General features: G+C 45.0%; 1 protein-coding gene across 1 annotated transcript; it reads right to left on the reverse strand.

Annotated features, from left to right (window-relative positions):
- Positions 1 to 475: 475 nt before the first annotated feature.
- chp1 (calcineurin-like EF-hand protein 1) lies at positions 476 to 12,489 on the reverse strand. The gene is made up of 8 exons (XM_061063659.1): positions 12,449 to 12,489; positions 12,336 to 12,411; positions 6,996 to 7,068; positions 5,428 to 5,508; positions 4,740 to 4,867; positions 4,560 to 4,621; positions 3,093 to 3,215; positions 476 to 2,213 (listed from the first exon to the last, which is right to left on the reverse strand). The coding sequence occupies exons 2-8, from the start codon at positions 12,400 to 12,402 to the stop codon at positions 2,160 to 2,162; spliced, it is 588 nt and encodes a 195-aa protein (XP_060919642.1). The 5' UTR covers positions 12,403 to 12,411; positions 12,449 to 12,489; the 3' UTR covers positions 476 to 2,159.
- Between the last annotated feature and the right edge of the window lie 8,568 nt (positions 12,490 to 21,057).

Raw genomic sequence — 21,057 nt, forward strand, 5'->3', positions numbered from 1 at the left:
TCCATCTTTTACTTCATTCATATCAGTGTGGAGTATTCTCTAAATAATTTTTAATTAACATTTTGTCACTTTTCGCTCACTCTTAAGACTTTGAACCGTCTGAAAGGTTCTTTATAAAGTTTGATTGATTGATAAAATATTGATTTATATTTACTTTAGCTTCTTAAGTCCTTTTCTAGTCTTCTGACTCAAAGCTCTTTTACACCGCAGGTCACACCTACACATTCACACACTGATGGTCCATCAGTATTAACTCATCCATTCATACACCGCTGACGAAGCAGCAGGAGCAACTTGGGGTTAAGTGTCTTGCTAAAGGACACATAGTGACATGTTGCTGGGGATCGAACCCCCCGACCCTCCAGTGAGCTTCGAGTCGTAAGGAGAATGTTTGACTTTGTGCTCTGCTGCGTTTTATCCCACAGTAAGATTCCTCGTGCTAACTTCCTCTTTAAACAACACAGAGACACACAGGAAGCATGGCACTTGTATTTATTCAAATCAAAATCATGAATCACTGATAAATACCGGACCGACATCACAGAACATGTGAATCAGAAACGGATTGATCGTCACATAATGATTAATAAAATATTCACGTTGTGTTTCCTGCACTCGGCTGCTGGAGGGCATTCTCGTAATGATTTCACAAACTCACACTAAAGATGGTCGAGTGTCCGACCCATCGCACTGCACAGGAAATAAATCATTAATTCATTAGGTTCTCTTTCTGGGACTTTTTAGTAAGAGATAAAGATTCATATATTTAAATGCTGAGCGGTGTGAAAATCAACAAACAGGGGGGGGGGGGGGGGGGCTGATCATATAAATACAAGCAGAGAGTTCATGATGAGTCTACCTGGTTTCAGTCTACAAACTGGTCCACAGCCCGCCCCCCTCACACCACCTGGCATTGTTAGCTTTTACTCTCTGAAGACTAAAACTAACTCAAACACATTTTGAAAGACGAGCGGAGGAAGACGAGTACTACCCAAAGTGAGAGCAGCTTCTTGAATGATTAGTTCTATAAATATCCCATCAGACACACACAGGATCTAACAGGACCCGGGTGGTTACTGCGTCTGAAAGGTGGGCTGTTGCTCGCTTTGGTTAAAGTCCGACATGTGACACAGGTCATTACGATCCATTGGCAGTAGCTAGGTTACCCCATATGAAAAAGAAAAACACAGACATGACCAGAGGTTCACTGTTGGGATAATAACTTAGAAAAAGGAACCAAAGTTGTGGCACTTCAGTGAGAAAACACAAACGTGTGGATCGCGTCCTGATTCGCTTTAAAAGGACAGACTGACTCGAGTCAGCCGATCCTGTTAGGGTTAGAAACACTTTGAACTGTTGTATATTCCAACAGACACAGACAGACACGTGGTACAGAATGAGTAAACTTAAGGTGCTTTCACACATGCACAAAACTCCTGAAAACTTGCTAAAATGTTTCAGCTGGAGCTGCATGTGAGAACACAAACAGCTGATTATTAACAATAAACACAGAATTTTTCCTGCCAGGCCCGTCCTACATTTTCTGCATGATGTCAGAATGCAGCAGGAGCGTGCAGGAGGGGGGTGACGGTTTGCACGCAGCCGGTGTTTTCAAACTGCTGCATTATGTTTTCTGTTGAAGTTTTCCTCCGCTCTTCAGTCGATATTGTGAATGTTTTAAACTACACCTAGCGTTTATTTATATAAAAACAAAAACCTGTTCTCAGGAAGACTTTAGGGGCAGTCTGCACATTTTTTTAGAAGCTTTCAGGAGTGTATGTGTGAAAACAGTGTTAGAATAAACTTACTCACTGCAATGGCAAAGTGTTATCGTAGCGCTCTTTAAAATCATGTTTCATGAGAAAAAGTGGAACAGCAGTGAAGCTAACTCCTCTAACGATCTAATAAATAATGTTCCATTACTGGGGAAACAAACACATAGTGACATTGCATAAAAAGAACCCAAGGCACGCAACGTTTCCCTTTGTTTACGGAGCCTTGCAGAGGCAGAACTTATGACGGTGTCTACCAGAGGGTGCTTGGTCTGGCAGCGTGATCTCGTAGTGTGGGGTCACAGCAGCCTGTGGGAGGAGCTGGATGAGGTCGTGTCCTGACGCCGACGGACATGTTGAAGCAAACTTAAAAAAAAAAAATCACATCTAGTGCAGGAAGCGGATGCTCATTTTCTGTTCCACGTCCACCTTCTCTAAGACCTGAGGAAAGAATCCAGAGAGGAGGAGGTTAGAGGTGAAGAATAACTGCTCTCAGACGAGGTCGTGTGTTGAGTAACAGACGCAACGAGAGAGTCAAGTAAACAGTGACACGACGACTGTGATCCAGTAACTGCCTTCTGTTAAGTATCAGCAACACTAACAAACATCTAGGAGGGGGGAACATCAGAATACTCAGCTCTTTAATATCGTTACTCTTAAAAACAACACAATCTGTGTTTTATGTCTTTTTGCTGATATATTGGTGGCAGCAGTGTTTAGGACTCTCTCTTGACACATTTTGGAATGCACATTTTAATTTTTTAATAGATCAATAGAACACTGAGAAACATGTTTACGACCCTCTGAAGTCACTGAGGACAAAAATGTCCACTTACAAAAAACTGATATAAAATAAAACAGATTGATAATTTTTTCTACTTTTTTCTGCATAAATCTCTTAAACAACTTCAGCCCTGCTCAAAACTACCAAACATTCAATCATTTTTAGGAATTTAACCCTTTAAATGCCAGAATCATGTAATCAAACTGGCATTTAAAGGGTTAAATTCCTGATAATTATTCAATATTTGTTAGTTTTGAGCAGGGCTGAAGTTGTTTAAGAGATTTATGCAGAAAAAAGTAGAAAAAAATATGAATCTGTTCTTTTGTTATATCAGTTTTTTGGCATGGACATTTCTGTCCTCAGTGACTTCAGAGGGTCGTAAATTAAACTGATGCCTGAGGGTTAATACTCAAACAGGTTTACAGCAGAAGAACGAGCTCGGTGACTCTTTAAGTAGAAACTCGTTGAGAAGAGAAATCATTGAAGGCAGCATCACAAAGACTTGTTAACACCGTGTGTCTGAGAACAGAACTTGCCTTGATGAATTCGTTGAAGGAGATGGAGTTGTCTCCGTTGGTGTCGGCCTCCTGAATGGTCCGATCAGCGATGCTGCCCAGCTGTTCGTCTGAAATGTTTACACCAACCATCATCCGCAAGACCTGAGAAGAGAGAGAGCACAAAGTCCCCACACGGTTCATGAGCAGCAGCGAGCAACACTTCCTGGAAAATATGAAATAATAAGCGTTATGTTTTGTTTTTTTAAAGATTATTTTTGGGGCTTTTTTGTGACTTTAATGGAGAGATAGGACAGTGGATAGAGTCGGAAATCAGGGAGAGAGAGAGAGAGAGAGAGAGAGAGAGAGAGAGAGAGAGAGAGAGAGTGGGGAATGAAAAGCGAGAAAGGAGCCACAGGCTGGATTTGAACCCGGACTGCTAGCTTGGAAGACTATAGCCTCCATACATGGGGCGCGCACACTAACCACTGCGCCACCAGCGTCCCAATAAGCATTATGTTTGACCCCCAAAGAATGAAGGTCAGTCGTCTTTAACTCAACGTCAGGTAATGAGTCGCTGCCACAGGGTAATGAGAGGTCATCACACCTCGACTGTACGAGGATGATAAACACAGTGAAGAGATCATTATGAAGCTGCTGATTCACAGTGAGGGAGGCTCGGGTGTCTCGGGAGGCAGACTGAATGTTTAGCACCAAACAAGAGATCCGTCTTGAGTCATTTAACCTCCAGCTCAGAGCAGGTCACACAAAGTCAGCCGACCACACACGGCTTCACAACAAACAACAGACAGGACTAAATACAGGATATCACAGCGTCTTAGGAAACCTGTACTTGAGGTGACATATCTTATTATTATATCAGCACGAGGGCAAAGTCTCGTCATGGACACAGAAATCTCTCCCTCTCTCTGCAGAGCGTTTTAACGGATGTTATGAAACAGCTTCTGCTTCTCTGATAAAAGGGGATTTCTGGGATTTCATAACCTTTTCTTCTTCAGTCTCTTTAAACTTTTTTTTAGATCCAAATGAGTGACTGTTTGTAGAATAACAATCTGAGCGTAGCAGCAGTAGAAACAGACTTTTTCACTCATGATAATCAGAATATAATTTATTGTCCAGGTATGCTTACACACACACACACAAGGAATTTAACTTTGGTGAACTGTGCTCTCTTATGTACAGGTACAACATTAAATATCAACAATAAACAGAATAAGAAAAGACTAATATTTACATAAACATGAAACAGTGCAGTGGTGAATAGTGTAAAAGATGATGAAGTAACATGATGAGTAAAATGCAGTTATGTGACAGATGGCTCAATTAAGATGTTAATTACAGTATTTACATAAATAAGTGTGCGTATATTGATCATTTAAATTAAATCATATATATATATACATATATGTGTATTCACAGTAACGAGTTTAAATGTCATCCAGAAACCATCAGCTGTTTGCACACACTGCATGATGATGATCTGCTCACCTGCAGCAGCTCATCCCGAGAGATTTTATCATCTCTGTCCAGGTCATACAGGCGGAAAGCAACTGCAGGAATGAAGAAGAAGAAGTCATAAGGGGCAGAGAGAGTTCACTCTTTAATGTCATGATGACAGTCACCATCCCCCCCCCCCCCCTCCCCGTGTCACCGAGCGTCCACACTCACAGAGCAGCTTGTTCGTCCTGCTGTTGAGCGGCTCGCTGACGACGGCGTTCTTGTTCTTCTCGTTGTCCTCGATGGGTCTGAAGTGAGCCAGGGTCCGCATGAAGCCCCTGAAGTTCACCTGGTCCTCTCTGAGAGGAAACAGAACAAAAAGAGGATTTACTCTCTGGCTCAGATTACCTTCAGTCTTTAGAAAACTGAAGCTGTGTGAGCAACACAATGAAAACTGGTCGTAACTTAACACGGTTTGAAAGAAGCTAACGCTCTCTCCTCTCAAAATGTTTCAGAGAAGAAAACAAAAGCAGCATCGAGAACGCCTTCAAATCCACGGCTGACATTACAACGCCTACACAGCGGACTGTTCTGGACTTTAATGATACAGCTGAGAACATCTGGTTTTATACTTTCAGACTGACAGAAACATCATGCAGCGCTACGTCTGACTTCATCAAACACAGAACTGGAAGAAGAAGAAGAAGAAGAAGAAGCAGAAGCAGAAGAAGAAGCAGAAGCAGAAGCAGAAGCAGAAGCAGAAGAAGAAGCAGAAGAAGAAGAAGAGTCTCTGCAGTCTCCAGTTCGAAGGCTGCGGTGGCTTTGTCCGGCTCGGCGGTGGTCGTGACTCTAACTGATAATAAACACTTGTGAGAAATAAATCTCCTCAGACAGCAGAGTAATAACAGGAAGAACTCACCCCTCAGGGAAGAAGGCATTGATTATTCTGTCTCCCAGCGGATTGATGGCCAACTCCGGGATCCTCTGGAAATCTTCTCGACTGCAACCAGGAGAAGATGTGATCAAAACTCACTTCAAACAGCAAATACTCACAAATTACATCAAAAGACATGCTTTTATTTTGAAATCTCAATTCACACATCCTAAAGGATAATTTGGGAATTTTTACACCTAGGCAACAATTTATATATTTTAATCCCTGAATGACTAAGAGGTGGAGATGATACACTCATAATACGATACGTACAATGACACTCAGATCACTGGGTACAGTTTCAGAACATGTAGCTTAGCATTAGCTTTAATATCCACATTTGCTCACATACTCCTGAGAAAGGGTCTGATCACCGTCTCAATCCCGAACACCTGAGTGAGTGCAGACAGGCTTTAAAAGCCAAAACATCTGTTACACTCCTCTCTTCAGAACCAACCGACTCCTAAAACAGATCCTTTGACCTCCCAGAGCTCAGAGGAGTTTCTGCTCTACATTAAAGATCATATTGGATTTGATCTGATTAACCATTAAACACCAAAGTCACATTGGAGAGAGCTCAGTGTGAAATCTTTCTGTTGTGGAAACTCATGACTGATAAGAGGGTCACCTTGGAGGTGAAGACGTGTGTGCAGGAGTGTGTGAAGAAGGAACAGGAGGAACCAAAAGCTTATTATGAGTAAACACGTCTCTCACATTTGACCCTCCAGAGGAAAAGATCTGCAAACAAACCTTCCCTAACAGGCCGAGCTTCAACGTGTCATCAGCTGTAATGATTAGCCGACTGTTTCCAGAAGTTAATCCCAAACAGAGAAAAGTCACTCTACATAAACTCTGAACCTCCCTGTGCTCAGAGGAAAGATATCTCATGGTGAATCATGCAGACCAATTTCCAGATTTGATCCGCACCGGGACTTGAACCGGAGACCCCTCCAGTTCCTAACCCTACAGACTGATCACGCTGTATAACGGCGCTTTGAGGATCATCACTCGTTACTGTTTGTTGAACGTGTTGGATGGTCGTCTTTGTCCACATGTAGACTTTAAACACCCGGAGTATTCTTATCTTTAAATCTATCTTGGATCTATTTCCTTCTCCGTATCTCCTGACCTTCATCCGTCAGAAGAGAACAGGAACTTATAATCTTCAGTTCCAGGAACTTCTCTTACCGTCTCTTTCAAAGGTCAGAGCTGAACTGAGGAGAAAGGGCGTTTCACTTTACTGCTCCCTTTGCTCGGAACTAATAAGAGCGGTGCAGTAACGAGTCCTGAAACCAGGAAGTGAATCTGTACTTTAACCCCTCTGACTCCATCGTCTTAATGTAGAACTGATTTATTATGTGATACCGGTTACATGGCTGAAATAAGTTCTTCTCGAGCACTATTCAGCGAACTGTTTCAACTGTTTGCAAAAGGACAAATATCTCAGCAGCCAATCAGTTCTCCAGGTGAGACCGAGTCCTCACACGTCTGATTTCCTGGCAGGTAAACTCCCAACATTGATGTTTTAGTTACTGTCATGTGTTATTACATACCTGAGGGTGCCGTTTTCCCCTTTATCCAGGCTGGTGAAGCGGCTGTACAGACGGGTGATCTGACTGTGAGAGACTGACACAAAAACATTTCACCGTCAGACGAGCACAACAAGACATCACAACTTCACCTAAATACACAGCTAACCATCATCTCCAGATGTTGAGATGTGTCTTGATGTAACCCGGGAACACAGCCAAGAAATAAAAGTATTAATCATTGAAATAATAACAAGAGGACACATGGAAATACTTATGATAATTATAAATATTCATTATTTAAGTCTAAAAATAAGTTGGATAAACACAGATGAATATTACACAGGAAGTGATTTATTATCAACAGTCTTTTAGACTTTGACCCTTTGATGCTTCAGTGGGTGAAAAATGACCCGGTGAGATGTTACAGTAACTTTATGATGTCAAGACGTGAGAAATAAAAGAATTCAGAACTCTTGGAGGAGAGAGGCGTGATGTGACGGATCACTTCCAGTGTCTCGCTGTAGTCTTTGACTCATTTACATTTAAATGAATCCTGATTATTTAAGGTCTGAAATAAATGGGTTTTTGTATCCTAATTAATCTCATGCTGTTTGTCCCAGCTATAACCTGAGACCCACAGAGCACCTCCACCCACAAGACCTCCACCCACAAGACCCAGAGACCATCTCCACCCACAAGACCTCCACTCACAAGACCCACAGACCATCTCCACCCACAAGACCCAGAGACCATCTCCACCCACAAGACCCAGAGACCATCTCCACCCACAAGACCTCCACTCACAAGACCCACAGACCATCTCCACCCACAAGACCCAGAGACCATCTCCACCCACAAGACCCAGAGACCATCTCCACCCACAAGACCTCCACTCACAAGACCCACAGACCATCTCCACCCACAAGACCCACAGACCATCTCCACCCACAAGACCCAGAGACCATCTCCACCCACAAGACCTCCACTCACAAAACCCACAGACCATCTCCACCCACAAGACCCAGAGACCATCTCCACCCACAAGACCTCCACCCACAAGACCCAGAGACCATCTCCACCCACAAGACCCAGAGACCATCTCCACCCACAAGACCTCCACTCACAAGACCCACAGACCATCTCCACCCACAAGACCCAGAGACCATCTCCACCCACAAGACCCAGAGACCATCTCCACCCACAAGACCTCCACTCACAAGACCCACAGACCATCTCCACCCACAAGACCCACAGACCATCTCCACCCACAAGACCCAGAGACCATCTCCACCCACAAGACCTCCACTCACAAAACCCACAGACCATCTCCACCCACAAGACCCAGAGACCATCTCCACCCACAAGACCTCCACCCACAAGACCCAGAGACCATCTCCACCCACAAGACCCAGAGACCATCTCCACCCACAAGACCTCCACCCACAAGACCCACAGACCATCTCCACCCACAAGACCCAGAGACCATCTCCACCCACAAGACCTCCACCCACAAGACCCACAGAGCACCTCCACCCACAAGACCTCCACCCACAAGACCTCCACCCACAAGACCCAGAGACCATCTCCACCCACAAGACCCAGAGACCATCTCCACCCACAAGACCCACAGACCATCTCCACCCACAAGACCTCCACCCACAAGACCCACAGACCATCTCCACCCACAGAACATCTCCACCCACAAGACCCAGAGACCATCTCCACCCACAAGACCCAGAGACCATCTCCACCCACAAGACCCAGAGACCATCTCCACCCACAAGACCTCCACCCACAAGACCCACAGAGCATCTCCACCCACAAGACCCACAGAGCATCTCCACCCACAAGACCATCTCCACCCACAAGACCTCCACCCACAAGACCCACAGAGCATCTCCACCCACAAGACCCACAGACCATCTCCACCCACAAGACCTCCACCCACAAGACCCACAGAGCATCTCCACCCACAAGACCATCTCCACCCACAAGACCTCCACCCACAAGACCCACAGAGCATCTCCACCCACAAGACCCACAGACCATCGCCACCCACAGGACCCACAGACCATCTCCACCCACAAGATCCACAGACCATCTCCACCCACAGACCATCTCCACCCACAAGACCTCCACCCACAAGACCCACAGAGCACCTCCACCCACAAGACCCACAGAGCATCTCCACCCACAAGACCTCCACCCACAAGACCCACAGAGCATCTCCACCCACAAGACCTCCACCCACAAGACCCACAGAACATCTCCACCCGCAAGACCCACAGAACATCTCCACCCACAGACCATCTCCACCCACAAGACCTCCACCCACAAGACCCACAGACCATCTCCACCCGCAAGACCTCCACCCACAAGACCCAGAGACCATCTCCACCCACAAGACCTCCACCCACAAGACCCAGAGAGCATCTCCACCCACAAGACCTCCACCCACAAGACCCAGAGAGCATCTCCACCCACAAGACCCAGAAACCATCTCCACCCACAAGACCCAGAGAGCATCTCCACCCACAAGACCCAGAGACCTGTACTGTACCTAAACTGTCCTGTCCTGTACCGTCCTGTACATGAACTGTACTGTCCTGTACCTAAACTGTCCTGTACCTAAACTGTCCTGTACCTGAACTGTCCTGTACCTAAACTGTCCTGTACCTGAACTGTCCTGTACCTGTACTGTCCTGTACCTGAACTGTCCTGTACCTGTCCTGTACCTGAACTGTCCTGTACCTGTACTGTCCTGTACCTAAACTGTCCTGTACCTAAACTGTCCTGTACCTGTCCTGTCCTGTACCTAAACTGTCCTGTACCTGTACTGTCCCTGTCCTGTACCTGAACTGTCCTGTACCTGTACTGTCCCTGTCCTGTACCTGAACTGTCCTGTACTGTCCTGTACCTAAACTGTCCTGTACCTGTCCTGTCCTGTACCTAAACTGTCCTGTACCTAAACTGTCCTGTACCTGAACTGTCCTGTACCTAAACTGTCCTGTACCTGAACTGTCCTGTACCTGTACTGTCCTGTACCTGAACTGTCCTGTACCTGTCCTGTACCTGAACTGTCCTGTACCTGTACTGTCCTGTACCTAAACTGTCCTGTACCTAAACTGTCCTGTACCTGTCCTGTCCTGTACCTAAACTGTCCTGTACCTGTACTGTCCCTGTCCTGTACCTGAACTGTCCTGTACCTGTACTGTCCCTGTCCTGTACCTGAACTGTCCTGTACTGTCCTGTACCTAAACTGTCCTGTACCTGTCCTGTCCTGTACCTAAACTGTCCTGTACCTAAACTGTCCTGTACATGAACTGTCCTGTACATGAACTGTCCTGTACCTGTACTGTCCTGTACCTGAACTGTCCTGTACCTGAACTGTCCTGTACCTAAACTGTCCTGTACCTGTCCTGTCCTGTACTGTCCTGTACCTGAACTGTCCTGTACCTGTACTGTCCTGTACCTGTACTGTCCTGTACATGAACTGTCCTGTACCTAAACTGTCCTGTACATGAACTGTCCTGTACCTGTCCTGTCCTGTACTGTCCTGTACCTAAACTGTCCTGTACTGTACCTAAACTGTCCTGTACCTGAACTGTCCTGTACTGTACCTAAACTGTCCTGTACCTAAACTGTCCTGTACCTGAACTGTCCTGTACCTGAACTGTCCTGTACTGTACCTAAACTGTCCTGTACCTGAACTGTCCTGTACTGTACCTAAACTGTCCTGTACCTAAACTGTCCTGTACTGTACCTAAACTGTCCTGTACCTGAACTGTCCTGTACTGTCCTGTACCTGTCCTGTACCTGAACTGTCCTGTACTGTACCTAAACTGTCCTGTACCTAAACTGTCCTGTACCTAAACTGTCCTGTACCTGAATTGTCCTGTACCTAAACTGTCCTGTACCTGTCCTGTCCCTGTCCTGTACCTGAACTGTCCTGTCCTGTACCTGTACATGTCCTGTACCTGTCCTGTACCTGTCCTGTACCTGTACTGTCCTGTCCTGTACCTGTCCTGTACTGTCCTGTACCTGTACATGAACTGTCCTGTACCTGTCCTGTCCTGTACCTGTCCTGTACCTGTACCTGTCCTGTACCTGTCCTGTACATGAACTGTCCTGTACCTGTCCTGTCCTGTACCTGTCCTGTCCTGTACCTGTCCTGTACTGTCCTGTACCTGTCCTGTACCTGTCCTGTTCTGTACCTGTCCTGTACCGTACCTGTCCTGTACCTGTCCTGTACCTGTCCTGTACCTGTCCTTGTCCTGTACCTGTCCTGTACCTGTCCTTGTCCTGTACCTGTCCTGTACCCGTCCTGTACCGTACTGTCCTGTACCTGTCCTGTCCTGTACCTGTCCTGTACCTGTCCTGTCCTGTACCTGTCCTGTACCGTACTGTCCTGTACCTGTCCTGTACCTGAACTGTCCTGTACCTGAACTGTCCTGTACCTAAACTGTCCTGTACCTGTCCTGTCCTGTACCTGAACTGTCCTGTACTGTACTGTCCTGTACCTGAACTGTCCTGTACCTGAACTGTCCTGTACCTAAACTGTCCTGTACCTGTCCTGTCCTGTACCTGAACTGTCCTGTACTGTACTGTCCTGTACCTGAACTGTCCTGTACCTGTACTGTCCTGTACCTGAACTGTCCTGTACCTGTACTGTCCTGTACCTGTACTGTCCTGTACCTGAACTGTCCTGTACTGTACCTAAACTGTCCTGTACCTAAACTGTCCTGTACCTGAACTGTCCTGTACTGTACCTAAACTGTCCCGTACCTAAACTGTCCTGTACTGTACCTAAACTGTCCTGTACCTGAACTGTCCTGTACCTGTACTGTCCTGTACCTGTCCTGTACCTGAACTGTCCTGTACTGTACCTAAACTGTCCTGTACCTAAACTGTCCTGTACCTGAACTGTCCTGTACCTGTCCCTGTCCTGTACCTGAACTGTCCTGTCCTGTACCTGTCCTGTCCTGTACCTGTCCTGTACCTGTACTGTCCTGTCCTGTACTGTCCTGTACCTGTACATGAACTGTCCTGTACCTGTCCTGTACATGAACTGTCCTGTACCTGTCCTGTCCTGTACCTGTACCTGTCCTGTACCTGTCCTGTACCTGTCCTGTACATGAACTGTCCTGTACCTGTCCTGTACCTGTCCTGTACTGTCCTGTACCTGTTCTGTACCTGTCCTGTACCGTACCTGTCCTGTACCTGTCCTGTACCGTACCTGTCCTGTACCTGTCCTGTCCTGTACCTGTCCTTGTCCTGTACCTGTCCTGTACCTGTCCTGTAGACTTCTGTTAGAGTGAAGAGAATAAAAGGTGAACACAAAGTGAATCAATGTGAACTTACAGCCAGTCTCCTTCTTTATTTCTTCAATCTCCTCTTCTCGGAGTAACGTGGACGCTCTGGAGCCCATGATGTACAGGTAAGGTAGGAGAACAGGTAAGTTTAGTGGTGAACAGGTAAGTTAGGTGAACAGGTAAGTCTGGTGAACAGGTAAGTTTAGTGGTGAACCAGCAGAGCCGTTATCCGTCTCGCGCAGCCCGAACCAGCCGAGTTAGCAAACAAGCTAACGCAGCGAGCTAACTCGTTCTAGTCGTTTTACGGTGAAAGTCGTTTCGAGTTAAATCCAAACGGTTGTCTTGAATCCTCCTGTCGTCGTAGCTGTCCGGTTTTTAACAAATCCTTCCCGTGTTCGGTCGAGATTTCATGTTAACGTGACTGAGTTTCGGTCAGGTTAGCTTCCTTTTTTAAGAGGAGGGCAGGTACTGAACGAAGTCGCCTCCCTAGTAGGCGGGTCCTTACAGAAGAGGGTAGCGAGGTTTGTTGCCTGGTTAAAATTCGATGTCAGTGTGTCATTTTTAAATATGTGTAATATTTAAATATATACCATGTCATCCGCTATGTAAAACCAATAAAACTGACTCGAAATCACCCAACAAAAGAAAGCTACTGAGCGTAGTTTACTGTTAATTTATTCCCTGTAGTTATGCTATGAGAAACCTGCGGAGTGGCGGGGATTATCCTGTCAGGGGGACCAACTCACCCGTGACACCTGGACAGACGGTGAGATCAAATTATGTTGAAATTATACAAAAATAAAGGCAATAAAAACATGAATATCAAATCTTCAGAGGCTACAAACGAAATTAACAATTAAATATAACATTAAGACGTCTATCTAAATGCTCTGAATACAATTTGTAACTATGTTTTCCCTCAAAATAATCAAATTAATTCTCTAATGTATCCTTAAAAAAATCCATATCTACAAATGTAAAACATTATTTTAAAATAATTGTATGTAGGTATAACACCACTTCCTGTTTCTTCAGCTTTCGTGCTCTTAAAAGTAATATGCAAGTAAATTTAAAATGTTTTACTTGTTTTATAAATTGGTACACAGTTCTTCCTGCGCCACCTGCTGGACAGACAGCGGAGCACCTTCTCCACCAGGCCGGTTCAGCTCTACTGTCACCAGGACAGATACATGAAATCTGACTTTTACATATTGTAACCTGTTCTGCTCCTGTAAAGTTTGCACATTGTCCTTAAACATTAAATGTTCACTTGATTAGTGTATCTGCTCATTATAACATCTGTGCGCACAGCTCGATTCCTCTATAATAAATGTGTTTGAAAAATGTTATACGTAGGACAGACATACGCCACTAGATGTCGCACTTTCATTATTTATTGTGGGCTGATATGATTTTGCATGGATAAAAATGTTGATACAGCTTGGTCAGGTTTTCTGGTAAACAACCATCAGCAGCTCAGTCTGTAGGGACTGGAGGGTCGCCGGTTCTGCGGACCAAGTCTGTAAATTGCACTGGTAGCTGGAAAGGTGCCAGTTCTCTTCCTGAGCACTGCCAATGTGCCCTTGAGCAAGGCCCCAACTTACATTTGAAAATGAGCATGGTGCATTACATTTAACATTAATCCCTGAGGGGACATTCTGGTTTACTCTGTTAGTGAGAGACATGCTTCTCACACATGCACTAACAGGACCTGTGGACATTAGTGGAGCGATGTCAGAGTGAGGGGGCAAAGTAAGAGGCCTTGCTCATGACTTCCTAAGCAGTACTCAAAAATTCACCTGGCACCAGACCTACTTCATACCTTGGACCATTACGGGACTCAAACCAGCAACCCTCCAGTTCACAACCCAAGTCCCTACAGCAGTGGTTACCGCCCACTTGGACTTCACTAAACTCTGACGACCCCACACATCCAAAACCTAACCCCATCACCTTTATAAAGTGAAAAACAGCTCCAGTTAAATCTGCACACCAGATCAAAAAAGTAATACGAGTCGTTTTCAGAGTTTTGGTTGATTTATTTTAAGATCCCTGTTACTACATGTCTTGAGGTTTCAGAAAACATTCACTGTTCAGTAGTTTGTCATGTGCATGAAACACGTAAAGCTGAGAGCAAAACATAAACAGTCCATGCAATCATTGTGTCCTCAAAACAATCAGAAGCAGTTAAATATCCAACAATCTTCACAGCAAAAGTGCATCTCATCATAAAACAAGTTTAAAATTCTCAGTAAAATTAGAAAAACATTACAAGTTAAAAAAAAAAAAGTGTTAGTGTGTTGATAAAATAATGATACGGTCAACTCCACGTCAGATTGATTCGTAAGCAGTGCAAAGAGAAGCTCGTCGTCTTCTGGGCCTTCCACGCAGGAAGACGTTTGGTTTGAGACTTTTCATTGGTTTGCAGAAAGTCGTTTACTCTCTGAAGTGACACGTGGCGTCCATGGCCGTCTTGATGCTGCGCGGGGAAAACACGATAAAGAATGTGTGAGGTATCAGACAACAACGATAAAAAACATTATCGAAGATTAATGAAGCGAACATGAAGTCTTCAATAACCAACATCAAAACATATTCAGTTTAAAGGAGCAGTCTGTAACTCTGACACCTAGTGGTTAAAATGGGTACTGCATTACAGATTTTAAACATCATAGAGAGCTGTCCCCCCCCTCGATGCTCTCACAGGTCACCATGTGGTGGACTCTGAAGCTTCAGTGTTTATCCAGCTCTGCATGGGTCTGTAAACCTTTCTGTGTTCTAACCTCTCTCCATTTTTCAAAAGCATCTCCAATATTGATCCTAGTTTGAGCACGTTTCTGCTCGTGGAGCTTATTAGAAACATGCAGAGGCTTTTTAGGTCGGGTACAATCACTTCTATCTGAACCACTTCTCTTGCCCGCTTCCATCACTGCAACACCTGTTGACCTGATAACTGCTCTCATATCTGACAAACCGAGGGGCGTCCAAAACGGCCGTGTGGGGGCGTGTCTTAAAAGCCCTTACCTTCTCTGGTCCAAACAAATCCAGAGCATTCAGGAGCAGAATCTAAAGTTAGAAGGAGGACATACTGGCTGCTGCATTGTTGTCAGAGAAGCCAGCACTTCAACATGTTTCCTTAATGATCAGATAGTAAGATACCTTTATCATCTCACTCACTAAGAGGAACGATGGAGCCTTTATTGGGGACTATTTTCAGCTGCGTATTTATACCTGCAGTGAGTTTGGGCAACTGAGTCAAAATGAGCTACAGAAAGTTGTTTAGCCTAATGTGGGTTAAATATAACAAGTGAAATCTATTGAATAATAAAGAGGAAAACCACACAGAGGTGACGTCTTACATCCTGTTATTAACTAAGAGTGATCACACACACAGACAGACAGACAGACAGACAGACAGGTGTGGAGCAGTGAGCAGGACGTACCTGTCTGCAGAGTATCCTCTCTCACACAGGTTGACCAGAGCGTACAGATGTCTCAGAGCGTACTCATACTGAAACACAAAGAGGACAGAAACATGAGTCACACGTGTTCCCCACAGTCTGTCACACTGTAAATGTCAACAACCCTGTTTATTTCCTCTGGGCTGTTTGGGGGACTTTCAAAATGTCAAACAGCTGATCAAAGTACCGGGGAAATATTTAAACAGTCTTCACTGGTATTAGAAGATTTTAAAAAATCCCATCTGAATATAACTTAATGCTTTAATTTAAACACATGTTCTCGTTCAGAGCTGCAGGAAACCACGCTCGAGGTTTACACCAACACCTGTGAAACTTTCCACCTTTCAGAGGTTTAGTACGGACATCCAATCCTAACATTATGTCTGTATTTAAAGACGGATCAACAGAACTGATCTCCTCTGGGGCGGCTGAGCCTCAGCTGGTAGAGTCGTCTCTCAACTGGAAGGTCGGGGGTTCGATCCCCAGCTCCTGCAGCCCCATGTCCGTGGCCAAGACACTGAACCCTGAGTTGCTCCCACTGCTTCATCAGCAGTGCGTGAATGTGTATGAATGGATGAGTTAATACTGATGGACTCTTTACTCAGCGGCCTCTACCATCAGTGTGTGAATGTGTGTGAATGGATGAGTTAATACTGATGGACTCTTCACTCAGCAGCCTCTACCATCAGTGTGTGAATGTGTATGAATGGATGAGTTAATACTGATGGACTCTTCACTCAGCGGCCTCTACCATCAGTGTGTGAATGTGTATGAATGGATGAGTTAATACTGATGGACTCTTTACTCAGCGGCCTCTACCATCAGTGTGTGAATGTGTATGAATGGATGAGTTAATACTGATGGACTCTTTACTCAGCAGCCTCTACCATCAGTGTGTGAATGTGTATGAATGGATGAGTTAATACTGATGGACTCTTTACTCAGCAGCCTCTACCATCAGTGTGTGAATGTGTATGAATGGATGAGTTAATACTGATGGACTCTTTACTCAGCAGCCTCTACCATCAGTGTGTGAATGTGTATGAATGGATGAGTTAATACTGATGGACTCTTCACTCAGCAGCCTCTACCATCAGTGTGTGAATGTGTATGAATGGATGAGTTAATACTGATGGACTCTTTACTCAGCGGCCTCTACCATCAGCGTGTGAATGTGTGTGAATGGATGAGTTAATACTGATGGACTCTTTACTCAGCGGCCTCTACCATCAGCGTGTGAATGGATGAGTTAATACTGATGGACTCTTTACTCAGCGGCCTCTACCATCAGCGTGTGAATGTGTGTGAATGGATGAGTTAATACTGATGGACTCTTTACTCAGCGGCCTCTACCATCAGCGTGTGAATGTGTGTGAATGGATGAGTGAATACTGATGGACTCTTTACTCAGCGGCCTCTACCATCAGCGTGTGAATGTGTGTGAATGGATGAGTGAATACTGATGGACTCTTTACTCAGCGGCCTCTACCATCAGCGTGTGAATGTGTGTGAATGGATGAGTGAATACTGATGGACTCTTTACTCAGCGGCCTCTACCATCAGCGTGTGAATGTGTGTGAATGGATGAGTTAATACTGATGGACTCTTTACTCAGCAGCCTCTACCATCAGCGTGTGAATGTGTGTGAATGGATGAGTTAATACTGACGGACTCTTTACTCAGCAGCCTCTACCATCAGCGTGTGAATGTGTATGAATGGATGAGTTAATACTGATGGACTCTTTACTCAGCAGCCTCTACCATCAGTGTGTGAATGTGTATGAATGGATGAGTTAATACTGATGGACTCTTCACTCAGCAGCCTCTACCATCAGCGTGTGAATGTGTGTGAATGGATGAGTTAATACTGATGGACTCTTCACTCAGCAGCCTCTACCATCAGCGTGTGAATGTGTGTGAATGGATGAGTTAATACTGACGGACTCTTTACTCAGCGGCCTCTACCATCAGCGTGTGAATGTGTATGAATGGATGAGTTAATACTGATGGACTCTTCACTCAGCGGCCTCTACCATCAGTGTGTGAATGTGTATGAATGGATGAGTTAATACTGATGGACTCTTTACTCAGCAGCCTCTACCATCAGCGTGTGAATGTGTATGAATGGATGAGTTAATACTGATGGACTCTTTACTCAGCGGCCTCTACCATCAGCGTGTGAATGTGTATGAATGGATGAGTTAATACTGACGGACTCTTTACTCAGCGGCCTCTACCATCAGCGTGTGAATGTGTATGAATGGATGAGTTAATACTGATGGACTCTTCACTCAGCGGCCTCTACCATCAGTGTGTGAATGTGTATGAATGGATGAGTTAATACTGATGGACTCTTTACTCAGCAGCCTCTACCATCAGTGTGTGAATGTGTATGAATGGATGAGTTAATACTGATGGACTCTTTACTCAGCAGCCTCTACCATCAGCGTGTGAATGTGTATGAATGGATGAGTTAATACTGATGGACTCTTTACTCAGCAGCCTCTACCATCAGCGTGTGAATGTGTAGGTGTGACCTGCGGTGTTAAAGAGCTGAGTAGTAAGAAGACTAGAAAATAACTTTGCAAGCTAAAGTCCATTTCTCATCAACTTTAAAGAGTGTAAACTGTTTAATGATTTGCATCAGTTAATCTAACACTCGTCTAAAAAGTAAAAGAAGCTCGATGTGTTCAGACACAGCTTGAAAAAAACGGGTTTCCCCAAAGACCAGATGTAAAACATTATTCTGCTCTCGGCCTGGATTACAGTCATTTCATTTAAAGATTTAAAGTCATGAACTAATACCGACATTTACAGCTTGTGAAACTGATCTTCCTCTTTATAAGCAGAACCTAAAACTGACATGTGTCTTAGTTTCAACCATTAAGCACAGATGTTTCCTGTCAGATCTGTGACTACTCTAAGGAAACAAAAACACCTTTCCTCCAGCAGAGTTCTGTGTGTTTTACCTCTGTTTTGTGCCAGTTGAAGCAGGTGTATTTGTAGTGGGTCATTGCAGCCTTGTAGCATTTATACTGGCTGAGTTCGGCGTGCTCGTTCAGAACCTCCTCGCTCTTCAGCCGGTTGCCGGTCACCATGTCGACTATTTTGCGCATTGTGGCAGCGAGCATCTCTCTGACCTGAACACACACATTGAAATCTGTAACATGAGAGCCGTCACGGGGAATCCTCAATTTGTGCAGGTAAGACGCTTTTAGAAGTCGGTCTGTACCTTCAGGTGGGCGTCGATCTCCCCCAGAAGCCCCCGTGCCACTCTGATGTCGTTGGACTTCATCATCTTCCTCTTGAGGATGGCCAGGGGGACGTCGGGGCTCGGGGTCAGGTCGGGGTTTTCGATCGGCTGCAGGTTCAGAGGACGAGGGGGCGGGCTGGTGGCCTTAGGGTTACCCTGAAACGCTATGACCTTCATGTGTGCCATCGTCTGGAGAGAGAGAGAGAGAGAGAGGAATTTAAAATATGGACAATTTCAATCAATGAGACAAAAATATAAATTGAAATACTCCATTTTAACCACAAGAGGGTGCTATCAGCTCGTTTTTTGTCTCGTTCCACATCAGTAGCTGAAGATATGGAGTAAGGCCGAGTGGGCCGTCCAAACGCTCAGTTTCTCAAAAACATCTTCGTCCACATGAAAACACAAAAACAGTTAACGGCTGTCATGAGCACGCCAAGTCAACAACGACGTCCTTCACATTTTCTCGCCATTTCTCTGCAATAATTCTAAAGTCCGATAGAGGAACGTCAAACACCGCTGATGTTGGCGGCTTGGTTTGTGTGGTCAGAGTGTTGTTTGAAGCAGCAGTGACCTCCGTCGTCCAATCAGGCGTCTCTGCTCGTCAGCGTAGTGGGAGAGTAACTGTGTGTGTGTGTGAGCATGTAAAATGTCCACTTAGCATCGTTAGCACCAGCGCTAGTTAGGTCACGTCTGCCATCGCACTAATCTCATGAAAACTAAAGAGACAGCGTCGCACGATGACGTCACACGGAGGAGAAACCACAGAAACACCTTAAACAGAGTTTCTGAACATCTTCACCCTGGAAGGAGTTTTACTGAAGGAGAGTTTTCAGTGACCTATAACGCCGTTTGTGTACAAAGGTCAAGACGCAGAGAAATCTACATTTCAAAAACACCCGCCTACATGTGGACGAGGTCTGAACGCTTCAGTTTATTTTAGTTTTTAATTTTATTTTTGTGTCATCCATCCATATACCCTCATGTTCTTACATGACACCATAAATTAAAAAGGTTCCCGGATCAGAGTGCACGAGGTAAACTATATTCATTCTCAAGAAACAAAAAGAGAAAGCAAGAAGTCAAACTAATCAAACAGAATATTCTGTCTTCTTCTCCAAGCTTTTCAAACTAAATCATCAAGTTTAAACACATCAAACTTAAACAGCCGTTCCAGTTTCTGCACATCTGTCCACCACAATATTCAGATTTTACTTCATGAAACAATCATTCTCTTACATCATCAGATTTTGTTCAATGCAAAAGAAAATGGGGACTCCGTTTCAACTTCGTCCAACTCACAAAGTCTGTTTTCTACTGGAATGTTTTTGAATCGACCGACTTCAACGGCCAGAGGGAGAATACCAGATCTTAACTGTGCGACCAGGTAATTACACCATTATTAACGTATCAACCTTATTAGTTTAGATTTCCCTGTAGTTTAAAGGATTTATTAATAAGAAGGTAAAGACAAACGTCCTTGAATGACCTTGTTTCCAAACTGCTGGACGTGGCTGGTGTTGGTGTGGCTCTTGACGATCTTAAACTGCTTCAGCAGAGTTTCTTTGGTCAGATCCTCCTGGAAGCACAAACAGACGAACATCACAACCAGGTCCGATGTAATAAACCTGTGACCACACACTGCGGAGGAGTCCAGGTCAAAGTTCACTCACAGCGTCCGAGTCCTCCATCCAGTTCACGCTGTACCAGTCCCCCAGGTACGTGTCCCTCTTCTCGTCATAGTAACACGCGTAAGAAGACTCGTGGCTGTTGGCGGCGGTGGTGGCGTACACTGAAAAAACGCACAGTGACAGTCTCGTGTTATGATGCGTTCAAGGTCAGGGAGAAAATAGCAATTTTCAGAGACGCAAACATGTCTCATTAAAAACAACAGAGAGGGGGCGTTGGTGGCGCAGTGGTTAGTGCGCGCCCCCCATGTATGGAGGCTGGGGGGGGGGGGGGGGGGGGGGGGGGGGGGGGGGGGTCCCGCTTGAGACGACATTCAACTTGTGTTGAATATAGACGGTAAAAAAACTATGCTCATGCATGTCTGACTG

This window comes from Labrus mixtus, chromosome 18, assembly GCF_963584025.1.
Source record: "Labrus mixtus chromosome 18, fLabMix1.1, whole genome shotgun sequence".
NCBI classification, from domain to species: Eukaryota; Metazoa; Chordata; class Actinopteri; order Labriformes; family Labridae; genus Labrus; species Labrus mixtus.